Source organism: Oncorhynchus masou, chromosome 29, assembly GCF_036934945.1.
Source record: "Oncorhynchus masou masou isolate Uvic2021 chromosome 29, UVic_Omas_1.1, whole genome shotgun sequence".
In the NCBI taxonomy this organism is placed as follows: Eukaryota; Metazoa; Chordata; class Actinopteri; order Salmoniformes; family Salmonidae; genus Oncorhynchus; species Oncorhynchus masou.
Genome location: NC_088240.1, coordinates 54,973,521 through 54,986,029, shown reverse-complemented (window position 1 = coordinate 54,986,029; position 12,509 = coordinate 54,973,521). Strand labels below are relative to the sequence as shown.

Sequence of the window (12,509 nt, the reverse complement as noted above, 5' to 3'; positions counted from 1 at the left end):
GTTAGTAAATTGGTAATATAAAGGTTTGCCGCCTTCTAACGCAATCTTAAGGGGAAAGTAATCTATTACAATTGTGGCCATGTAACTAACGGATTACATTTAGAAAGTAACCTACCAAATCCTGCTTTGCATCACATTTTAGGTGCTTCCCCCTCCATAAAAGTTTTATAGTAGCTCCTAAAAACACAGTCAGGGTTCTTTATGACGTTATTCTCAGTGTCCAAATAAAACGTCATTGGTTTTTTGGTGATTCACTTCGGTATCTGTTGTCCCAGGGACACGAGCGCTGAGGTGCCCCTCCCCCACCACTACCTTCATCTGTATAGAGGTTATACTTTATTATCCTTTATTTATACAGGTTGATCCCACTGAGCGTCTTTTACAGAGGAGACCTGTTCAATAAATAGGTTAGACCTAAGTCACAACGCATTCTTTAGTTAGTACAGTCTAGGTACAGCACCTTTTGGTCGGTGGTCTTCTGGGCACAGTCCTGGATGGGGTCCTTGTCCACGGGCTTGCGGATGCGGGCCACGGTACGAGCCTCGCAGTCCTCTATCTGTAGACGCAGGTCCTTGATATGGGTGATGTAGGTCACACACATCGACTCGTCCTGCTCACCTGTGTGCAGCGTGGACATTGTGGAGATCGGTTAGGGTGGTAAGAGTGTGGCACTAGTAGCTCCAAGGCTGTGGGTTCAATACCCACAGGGATCACATACTCAAAATGTATGCGCTCACTGTACTGTAAATCATTTCAGATAGAAGCGCCTGCTAAGTGGCAATAATAATACAAGTATTATATTATCATGGTTACTGTAGGTGTGGTAAGATAGAGGGTTGACTGTAGTGTGGTGAAACCTTTCCTATGTTTTCTTCCATGTACATTTTTACCTTGCAATACCTCAGTAATTTGAATGGAATTACAATTGCTGATTATATAAATAAATAAATACACACACACACACACACACACACACACACACTTGAAGTCGGAAGTTTACCTACACTTAGGTCCACAAATTTCTTGTAAAAAACTATGGTTTTGGCAAGTCGGTTAAGACATCTACTTTGTGCATGACAAGTCATTTATTTATTTCACTGACAGATTATTTCACTTATAACTCACTGTATCACAATTCCAGTCGGTCAGAAGTGTACATACACTAAGTTGACTGTGCCTTTAAACAGTTTGGTAAATTCCAGAAAATTATGTCAAGGCTTTAGAAGCTTCTAATTTGAGTCAATTGGAGGTGTACCTGTGGATGTATTTCAAAGCCAACCTTCAAACTCAGTACCTCTTTGTTTGACATCATGGGAAAATCAAAAGAAATCAGCCAAGACCTCAGAAAAAAATTGTCCTCCACAAGTCTGGTTCATCCTTGGGAGCAATTTCCAAATGCCTGAAGGCACCACCTTCATCTGTACAAATAATAATACGCAAGTATAAACACCATGGGACCACGCAGTCATACCACTCCGGAAGGAGACGCATTCTGTCTCCTAGAGATGAACGTACTTTGGTGCAAAAGGTGCAAATCAATCCCAGATCAACAGCAAAGGACCTTGTGAAGATGCTGGAGGAACCAGGTACAAAGGTATCTATATCCACAGTAAAACATGTCCTATATCGACATAACCTGAAAGGTTGCTCAGCGAGGAAGAAGCCACTGCTCCAAAACTGCCATAAAAAAGCCAGACTACGGTTTGCAACTGCACATGGGGACAAAGATCATACTTTTTGGAGAAAGGTCCTCTGGTCTGATGAAACAAAAATAGAACTGTTTTGCCATAATGACCATTGTTATGTTTGGAGGATAAAGGGGGAGGCTTGCAAGCCGAAGAACACCATCCCAACTGTGAAGCACAGGGGTGGCAGCATCATGTTGTGGGGGTGCTTTGCTGCAGGACGGACAGGTGCACTTCACGAAATAAATGGCATCATTTGGGAGGAGAATTATGTGGATATATTGAAGCAACATCTCAAGACATCAGTCAGGAAGTTAAAGCTTGGTCGCAAATGGGTCTTCCAAATGGACAATGACCCCAAGCATACTTCCAAATTTGTAGCAAAATGGCTTTAGGACAACAAAGTCAAGGTATTGGAGTGGCCATCACAAAGCCCTGACCTCAATCCCATAGAAAACTTGTGGGCAGCACTGAAAAAGTGTGTGCGAGCAAGGAGGCCTACAAACCTGCCTCAGTTGTACCAGCTCTGTCAGGAGAAATGGGCCAAAATTCACCCAACTTATTGTGGGAAGCTTGTGGAAGGCTACCCGAAACGAAAGAAATAAAAGCTGAAATAAATAATTCTCTCTACTATTATTCTGACATTTCACATTCTTAAAATAAAGTGGTGATCTAACTGACCTAAGGCAGGATCCTAACTGACCTTACTAGGATTAAATGTCAGGAATTGTGAAAACTGAGTTTAAATGTATTTGGCTAAGGTGTATGTAAACTTCCGACTTCAACTGTACACACACACACACTAGTGCAGTGTATTCATATGGTTCATGATCAGACATGCATGTGTTCACATGTAGTGTGTCACACACACACACACACACACACACACACACACACACACACACACACACACACACACACACACACACACACACACACACACACACACACACACACACACACACACAACAAACCAAGCCACATTGGAAATTGACAACAAAAAAAATACAAAATATCATGCACTCAATCAAAAGCTGTAAGAGCTAGCGAAAGCATTGCTATCAATGTGAACACTAAGTTGATGGGGTTGGAGTGATGGAAACAACAAATTGTTAATTTTTGAACGTGCCAACCATAGTTCAAAAGCACTCACCTTTGGTTTTAACCACTGGTCCTGAAAGTTGAATTTGACAGTTACCCAATGTTTCTGAACTGGTGTACAGTAACACGCCTTTCACCCCTGACTACACACATCCACTGTATAAAAAAACGGTTTGCTAGTGGTACTCAGAGAAGGAGAGTAAATGCCACCCTTACCGAGATCAAAACTTTATTTTACAGCCCGCTGTTTATTAGGTCATTACTTGTACATTATTTGTCAAACCAGGTAGTCGCCAAACCAAGTATCCACGAATACCCCATCAGTTTCTTAGTTAACACCATGTAAACACCAGGTAAGTCCCAGGCTGTAAACATAAAGGCATACAGAGGTTTGTTGTGTTTGTTCATGAGCATGTAGGTGGAACTGACCTTTCTCCACAGAGCGCAGAAGGTTGTCGTAGTACTGTGTGGTCTTCGAGTAGTCGCCCTCCATCTGCATGCGGTCATGCGGCCCAAACAGCTGCGAATCCTGACTGTCACGCATGAAGTCCTGATAGTGAAGCTCCAGGTTCCTCATAATCAGCCTGTACTCCTCCACCTTCATGGTCTTAAACTATAGAGGGAAGAGAGGGGAGGGGGAGAAAGGAGAGAGGGAGAGAGAGGGGGGGGAGGGGGAGGGGAGAGAAAGGAGAGAGGGAGAGAGAGAGGGGGGGGGGGGAGAAAGGAGAGAGGGAGAGAGAGAGGGGGGGGGGGGAGAAAGGAGAGAGGGAGAGAGAGAGAGAGGGGGGGAGGAGAGGGGAGGGGGAGAAAGGAGAGAGGGAGAGAGAGAGAGAGGGGGAGAAAGGAGAGAGGGAGAGAGAGAGAGAGGGGCGGAGGAGAGGGGAGGGGGAGAAAGGAGAGAGGGAAAAAAATAGTGTGAAAAGGAGAGAAGGAAGACAAAGAGAGAAGCAGAGGCAGGAGAGAGAGAGAGAGAGAGAGAGAGAGAGAGAGAGAGAGAGAGAGAGAGGAGGGAAGAGGAGAGAGAGAGAGAGAGAGAGAGAGGGAGGAGAGAGAGAGAGGGAGAGAGGAGAGAGAGAGAGAGAGAGAGAGAGAGGGAGGGGAAGAGAGGAGAGAGAGAGAAGGAGAGGAGAGAGAGAGAGAGAGAGAGAGAGAGAGAGGGAGGAGAGGAGAGAGAGAGAGAGAGAGAGAGAGAGAGAGAGAGAGAGAGAGAGAGAGAGAGAGAGAGAGAGAGAGAGAGAGAGAGAGAGAGAAGAAGAGGCAGGAGAGAGGGGGGAAAGAGGGAGAGGTAAGAGTAAGGAGAGAGGTAAGGAAATAGTCAATCTAAAACATGTTCATCTTAAATCGTTATAATCCTTCAAAACCTCCTCCGTGTGAGAGGAACCGATCCGAATCGCCTGTCAATTTGTCCCCGTCATTCTGTCCATGTGCCCTGCCTGCATCACAACCTGTTATAGGCGGTTAAAGAAAATCAAATCAAATCTACTATACAATCAAGGCTTTTTGTTTGTTTGTCACGTAATACAAACAGGCTTTGGTAGACACCGCTCCTTACTGTGGTAACAGTATGAGAACTTCCCCCGCCGATAATTCCATTTGGAAACCCATGAGCTTTTCTAACTCAATAAAACACTCGTCCATGTTTACATGGTCTGTTCTATAAATAACAGAGCTCGAGACTCAACCTCACCGTTAAAGCAACAAAGGTATGGGAAATCTCCCCGCTCCATTCAGTACACTTGCAGTGACCCAAACGGGGTGACCACTTCACTCCCTCTCACAGGGTCACTGATTGGCTGTCTGTGAGGGTCACGTTTTACTTCAAATAGTCTAAGCGTCAAACAGTGAACCGATGTCAAACTATTTCAATTACTATACATCTTCCTCCGTTGTTTTTCAAGATAAAGAATTTTTAAAAATCACAGATGACTAGCGTTTACCATGGTGATGTTCCAGGTACGTATCTGTGTGATGTCTCTCGTCAGGTACTGCCAGGACAGCATGCTCTTCATGTCCACATGCATTCTCTGCCACAGGAGCAGCATCGACTGGTGACCAGAGTCCAGACTGGGGTAGGAGACAGAAGGAAGTGTTACTGTACTGTACAACAAATATAACTAGGGCCCAGAGTTTTTTTTCCCATGGTTAGGTCACAAAAAACCAACCTGGTCCCAGATCTGTTTGTGTCATCTTGCCAACTCCTAGGGTCATTGTGACGGGAGACAGCGCAAACAGATGTGGGACGTGGCAATAAAAGAAAGACGGACTCCGCGTGATCCATTGACGGAGAGCGCTGTGTATTGATGTAAGAGTCTCACCTGGACACACTGTCCATAGCCTCCTTGTTGACAGGTGGAACCAGGAGGCAGACTGAAGGCACCACCGCCTCAATGCCTGAGCGGTTCAGAACCTTCCACTTGTTGGGCTGTGGGGAGTTGTTGATGAGGGCACACTCCTCTCCCTTATGGACGGTGATCTGCACAGAGAGACATGAGATATGAGACATTACAGTCCATGGATTGGATGTTGGATGGCTAGATCAGCATGAATGAAAGAACCAGGAAGAATGAATGAATGAACGGGGGGGAAAAAAGAGTGATGAACGAACAAACAAATTAACGAACGAACGAAAACAAACAAACAAAAAATAAGTATCTACTTCCTCTACATATGTAGAGCTGTTATTCCTACACCAGATACCTTCAAAAGGTGATAAGGATGATATGCTCACCTCCATCTGTTTGAAGTCGCACACGGCCTGGATGGGCAGTTTGCCCTTGATGGACTTGGTGGGGTTACGGGGCTTCAGCTGGATTATGGTCTTGGCCCTCTTGCTCAGGCCGGCCACATGAGTCTTAAACTCGTTCAGCTGTTCCTTCTCCTCCTGGTGAAGAAGGGAAATAATTCAACATCAGGAAAAAGATGGAATACAAAGATAAAGAGAGTTTCCTGGTTTGCTTTCTATGCATTTGGAGCAACTCAACTACTCATAAAGTATCTCAGAGTAAGAGTACTGATCTAGGATCGTGTACCCCCTTTCCATTCATCATATATTAAAAGCAGACCTGATACTAGATGCGCAGTCCTACTCTCACGATTTATGAATATGGGTCCAGAGCTAGGTGACCTCAGGATTTATGTGAGCACAAGCACCCGTACACAGTCCAACTTGTGTATTAGGCTACGTACCATAGCATCCTGCAGCAGGTCCTCCAGTCGCGTGGCCGTAGTGGTGCGATCGCAGCTGTACTTCTTCTTCATCGTCTCCAGCATCTTCTTCATCGTCTCCTCAGCTTCTTTCACGTCCGAAAAGAACTGCGAAGAAGCAAATGACGATAAGGGGGCATGTGTATTGAACAATAACACGAGAACGTCAACAATTGGGTTTGGAACTATCACTTATGGAACCATGCAGGTTTATGAGCCATTCTCTATTTAGAAAATTATTCGGAGCATCCAAACCTGGTAGTACGCTGTGTTCTCTTTGAGGTGAGCCTCGATGCAACAACACAGCTGCAGGATCCAGCTCCACTGAGTCTGCAGGGCTGCTGTGAAGGCCTGGAAATGAAAGGGGAACATGAAGAGTTGGGCAAAACAGGGTGGTGTTCATTAGGCACCAAGCGGAGGAACTTGTCCAATAAGACATGCTTGTTTGCAAAATAATCTACTACGGTATGCAGTTCTGTGTACTAACGCATACATCCAGGTTTACCCTGCTATTGCTCATGGAGACCACTAGGAGGTAGTGTAGTGCTCACCTCCACTGTTTTCTTGCCAGGGTGGCCCTCCTTCAGCATCTTGTCTCCTGTGCCCTGGATGTCGTTAACTTTTTTCTCTCTCAGCTCCAGCTCACGCATCAGACCCTTCAGAATGAAGATGAGCTATCATTGAGCTATCAACAGGCTTACATTCAGCTGAGCACTTCTCCAGAGTTTGGAAATACTGTAGGATCTATTCAATCTTTTTCTAGGCTTCAGAAAATGTGCACTTGAACAACCAAGCTGTCTTAACAGCATTTCTGATATATTTTTCAAGTTATATATATGGTTTTCTGGGTGGGCGGTCGGGACCTACCGAGTAGTTGTCTTTCTTGGCGGTCATGTTGGTGTTGCGGTCGCTCCAGTCGTAGTTGACCTCCTCCTCCTCTTTGTCGTTGAGCCACATTAGCTCCTTGGTGGCCGCGCTGACAAACATATAGAGCGAGTCCAGGTTACGCAGACGAGACTTGGAGGAGTTCTGGGAGAGAGCGGTGAAAGAGGGAAGATATAGATTAGATTACACACTGCATGTGTGCATATATGAGAATACAATTATTACTCAATCCTGGTGGTTGTTGACGAGAACAGCGTCTTTACCCAAAAATATTAAATTTAACACTAAATAACGCTTCTGAATATAGATCTTACCAGCAGCTTGGCATACTGAAGGTCCAGTTTACCCAGGTATTGACTGTACATCCCCTTACTGACTGGGGATAGCTGGCTCTGAGGGACACAAGAGACACACAGGCAACATCAATGTAATGTCACAGTCAGAGAGGCACTTGACGATGGTAATGAACGTGTATCATGTCTCCATTCCCTCGGATCGAATACAAAGTCCATGATATAAACCCGTTCAAAGTGTAATGGAAATACTGTATATGGAGATATAGAGAGTCTATGAAACAAAGTTATTATAACACCCCACTAAAACATATTTCACCTTTGCCCCTTTAAGGTCTAGTACCTCGTCAGCCTTGGCCCGTTCGATCTTGGCGCGGAAGTCCTCCACAGTCTGGTGTAGGCCCCGGTGGCTGCCCAACTGAGACTCCACAGTGGGCAGGTCCGAGCCCCACTCGGCCTCGTCAATCCGCCTCTGACTCTCCTCCACCCAGGTCAGCAGGTCCTGGGCGTAACGCAGGGTCACCTCGTCCAGCTCGGGACGCACCCTGGAGGACGACTGCTGGATGGTCTGGGTCTGGATCATCTGGGTGGTCGTCATCTGCGACTTGAGACGCAGGTTGTAATCGGTGCGCAGGTTCACAAGACGCTCGTGAAGGCGGTACACCCTGTGGGAACGACACGCATTTGACAGGTAAGTGTTCTGTCCTGCAACACATTTCTTCAATTAAATGACTATGGTTATGCAACAAGCTTAGGTCTCAATCAGCGTTCATGACTACAGGGGGAGGGGATATCATTTATAATTTAGAGATAATTGTTATCCTAACAAAGCAAATCGCTGTAATCGATCAATGTATATAATATAATCGAATAGAAAATAGAAACTTTATCATCCATTTTGTGAGAAACTGAAACGGCCAACTCACCTGCGGTACATCTGCTCGGCCTGCAGGTGGCGCCCATCTTTGAGCAGCTGCACGTCGTTGAAGAGCAGGCGGATCATGCCGTCTGCCTTGTCCAGGTCCCGCGCCACCTCGGCAGTGTGCTGAGCCGGCTTCCCTGCACTCAGGAGACGGATGTCCTAGAGGGAGGAGGGCACAACAATATTAAATGTCATTCACCTATGAGCGTTCGAAAGAGAGAAGGTAAAGGGTTTCTATGGTTGACAGACAAGTAATGCTTCCTCCACTTTAAGGATTCCATGGCTTTCCAAACTTGTTGGGAGATCAGTTCAGATCTTCATTTTGTTATGTGAGACTGTATCCAGCCCACCTCACGCTGTTGTATGACAGAAGAGGGAATACCATTCTGATTGGAGCATTTTCGCTGGTGATGACTGGACACATTGTTTACTACCTCATTCAAAACCAGACAGCTAATGATTTTCTAACTGGAGCATATGACTTACCCGGTATGAGTCATTTGACCCAATCACTGGCCCATAGCAACTTCACATAATTGAGGACAATGACTGTCCTTAGTTTCCCCCAGCTCTAGCCACAGCCTGTCCCGGCTCCAGCCTCATTCCCAGCCCTAATCTCAGCTCAAACCTCAGCCCCAGTCCCAGCCTCAGTCCCAGCCTCAGTCACAGGCTCATTCCCAGGTCCAGTCCCAGCCTCAGTCACAGGCTCATTCTCAGGCTCATTCCCAGGTCCAGTCCCAGCCTCAGTCCCAGCCTCAGTCACAGGCTCATTCCCTGGTCCAGCCCCAGCCTCAGTCACAGGCTCATTCCCTGGTCCAGCCCCAGCCTCATTCTCAGGCTCATTCCCAGGTCCAGTCCCAGCCTCAGTCACAGGCTCATTCCCAGGTCCAGTCCCAGCCTCAGTCACAGGCTCATTCTCAGGTCCAGTCCCAGCCTCAGTCCCAGCCTCAGTCACAGGCTCATTCCCTGGTCCAGCCCCAGCCTCAGTCACAGGCTCATTCCCTGGTCCAGTCCCAGCCTCAGTCACAGGCTCATTCCCAGGTCCAGTCCCAGCCTCAGTCACAGGCTCATTCCCAGGTCCAGTCCCAGCCTCAGTCACAGGCTCATTCCCAGGTCCAGTCCCAGCCTCAGTCACAGGCTCATTCTCAGGTCCAGTCCCAGCCTCAGTCACAGGCTCATTCTCAGGTCCAGTCCCAGCCTCAGTCCCAGCCTCAGTCACAGGCTCATTCCCTGGTCCAGTCCCAGCCTCAGTCACAGGCTCATTCCCAGGTCCAGTCCCAGCCTCATCACAGGCTCATTCCCAGGTCCAGTCCCAGCCTCATTCTCAGGCTCATTCCCAGGTCCAGTCCCAGCCTCATCTCATTCCCTGGTCCAGTCCCAGCCTCAGTCACAGGCTCATTCCCAGGTCCAGTCCCAGCCTCAGTCACAGGCTCATTCCCAGGTCCAGTCCCAGCCTCAGTCACAGGCTCATTCCCAGGTCCAGTCCCAGCCTCAGTCACAGGCTCATTCTCAGGTCCAGTCCCAGCCTCAGTCACAGGCTCATTCTCAGGTCCAGTCCCAGCCTCAGTCCCAGCCTCAGTCACAGGCTCATTCCCTGGTCCAGCCCCAGCCTCAGTCACAGGCTCATTCCCAGGTCCAGTCCCAGCCTCATTCTCAGGCTCATTCCCAGGTCCAGTCCCAGCCTCAGTCACAGGCTCATTCTCAGGCTCATTCCCAGGTCCAGTCCCAGCCTCAGTCACAGGCTCATTCCCAGGTCCAGTCCCAGCCTCAGTCACAGGCTCATTCTCAGGCTCATTCTCAGGTCCAGTCCCAGCCTCAGTCCCAGCCTCAGTCACAGGCTCATTCCCTGGTCCAGCCCCAGCCTCAGTCTCAGGCTCATTCCCAGGTCCAGTCCCAGCCTCAGTCTCAGGCTCATTCCCAGGTCCAGTCCCAGCCTCAGTCCCAGCCTCAGTCACAGGCTCATTCCCAGGTCCAGTCCCAGCCTCAGTCACAGGCTCATTCTCAGGCTCATTCCCAGGTCCAGTCCCAGCCTCAGTCCCAGCCTCAGTCACAGGCTCATTCCCTGGTCCAGCCCCAGCCTCAGTCACAGGCTCATTCTCAGGCTCATTCCCAGGTCCAGTCCCAGCCGCGGGCCTAACTGTACAGTCAGAGTGTTAGTGGTCCAAGACTCACCGTCTGCAGCAGGGTCTCCAGCTGGTTGAGCTGCTCCTCACACACACCGGACTCCATCTGGACTTTACTGACGATCCTCTGGAGTCTCTCTAGTCTGAGGGAAGAGAAGAGGAGCGTTAAACACTGATCTGGTCACAACATACCCGGTCAGGGTCAACACGGGCCTGGGTATAGGATTTCACTTCTGTACCATGCTAAAAGTGAATGAATCAAAAGAAAAAACAACTAACCAAAAATGTTTTAAGTCACGATTAAGAATATCAAGTATCAAATACAACATATTCCTTGCTTGGCCACAGCTAAAAAAAGTCATAACATCGTAACACAATAACCACGACAGCACAATCGCTGAAAGTCCGGAACAAGACACTAACGGCCTCTTCGAATGCAGAAGGTACTCTACTCTATAAGGGTCGGTCACAAATGCCATACTCCTTGTCCCTATGCCCTCCCTTTTAAAGTCCCAGGTAGAGCGGTGGCTCTTCTTAACACAGCCCCGTCGTGTCATGGGAATTCTCTCCCAACCTTGGCAGGGACAACAAGTGTCTGCTGCGTTGTGCAGGTCAAAATTCTGCTGCGCTTGTTCAGCCATTCCTCCTCCCAGTTCATGAATAAGGCTGCCCAGACAGAGCGCTGCCCAGACAGAGCGCTGCCCAGACAGAGCGCTGCCCAGACAGAAGGCTGCCCAGACAGAAGGCTGCCCAGACAGAGCGCTGCCCAGACAGAAGGCTGCCCAGACAGAGCGCTGCCCAGACAGAAGGCTGCCCAGACAGAAGGCTGCCCAGACAGAGCGCTGCCCAGACAGAGCGCTGCCCAGACAGAGCGCTGCCCAGACAGAAGGCTGCCCAGACAGAGCGCTGCCCAGACAGAGCGCTGCCCAGACAGAGCGCTGCCCAGACAGAGCGCTGCCCAGACAGAGCGCTGCCCAGACAGAGCGCAGCCCAGACAGAAGGCTGCCCAGACAGAACGCTGCCCAGACAGAAGGCTGCCCAGACAGAGCGCTGCCCAGACAGAGCGCTGCCCAGTCTGATGAACTTCGTGGAAACTAGCAAACGATGGCTGCCCATTACACTGAACACGGACCCGGCAAACAAGGCTGTCTCATGACAGTGGACCAGCCCATTTCAAGACCACTTGCAACGCAACACCCCTCCAGCTACCTAGGCCTTATGATATTGATAACATTGGCATTTGATGTCTTCTGACAGATAATCATATCTGATTAAGTTGACAAGAAGACATTTTGTAAAAATACAAAATACAAAAATCGCTCCGCGTGTACAGAGGATGTCTTTCTTCGCAATCCCTTTATCGCAAAGGGAAAACCTGATTCAATCATAACATCTGGATATGGAGTCTCCACATGAGGGGAGATGGGTAATAGAATTACTGTGCATTACTAGGCTTCAGAGGTTGTTCTTGCAGCTGTTGAAAACGGCACATGTAACCACAAGGAAATGGTTCGGGAATAGAATCGGCTTGATAAGAATCCATCTCTCACTCTCTGTGGTTTTAATATGAACCATGATTCATTCGCTGTAAGTAAATTGCACTCGTCAACGGTCTGATATTCTAACCAACGCTTTGTGGCACTACTCAATACAAAAAGACAACTAGTGGAAATGTCCATCCAAAGTCAAGACGCGTGAAGTCATCTCTGAAGACCTTAGAGAAACCAGTCAGGACAGTGTCCAAGCTCCTTACGGCATCCTAGATAGCGAACCTTGGGCGTGCCAATGGTATTACTGTTCAAGAGGAGCTGGCTCGAGACAATCCACAGCCTAAACACGGTCCCAGAGCAGTGCAACTAAAGTAAAACTGGGTTTAATAGACTAATGGAGTTAGTTATCCAGGATGCTCTCACACAGACCAACGAATCAATGACAGGTCTTGTGTCAAAACAACAACATATTCTTCCCATTTTGTAAAATGAAGGATTTCTTTCTAACAAAAAAAGGCAGAAACTAACAAGGTCACTTGAAGAGAGTAGATATATAGTAGACAAAAATATAAACGCAACAAGCAACAATTTAAGTAATTTTGCTGAGTTCACATGAGGAAATCAGTCAATTGAAATAATAAATTCATTAGGCCCTAATATATATATTTCACATGACTGGGAGTACAGATACGCATCTGTTGGTCATAGATACCTTTAAAAAAATGGACCTTACAATGGGTCTTAGTATCTCTTCATGATATTTTTGTGCATTCAAACTGCCATCGATAAAATGCAATTGTGTTCGT

General features: G+C 47.8%; 1 protein-coding gene across 1 annotated transcript in view; it reads right to left on the bottom strand.

Moving 5' to 3' along the window:
- The window catches only part of LOC135520026 (plectin-like), a 96,295-nt gene that overhangs the window by 18,427 nt on the left and 65,359 nt on the right, over positions 1–12,509 (bottom strand). Inside the window, 13 exon segments of the mRNA XM_064945333.1 lie at positions 461–618; positions 3,216–3,399; positions 4,724–4,850; positions 5,102–5,259; positions 5,515–5,667; positions 5,973–6,098; positions 6,246–6,341; positions 6,542–6,646; positions 6,858–7,019; positions 7,190–7,267; positions 7,512–7,833; positions 8,095–8,249; positions 10,263–10,356. Of these exon segments, the coding sequence (XP_064801405.1) occupies positions 461–618; positions 3,216–3,399; positions 4,724–4,850; positions 5,102–5,259; positions 5,515–5,667; positions 5,973–6,098; positions 6,246–6,341; positions 6,542–6,646; positions 6,858–7,019; positions 7,190–7,267; positions 7,512–7,833; positions 8,095–8,249; positions 10,263–10,356 (1,918 nt within the window).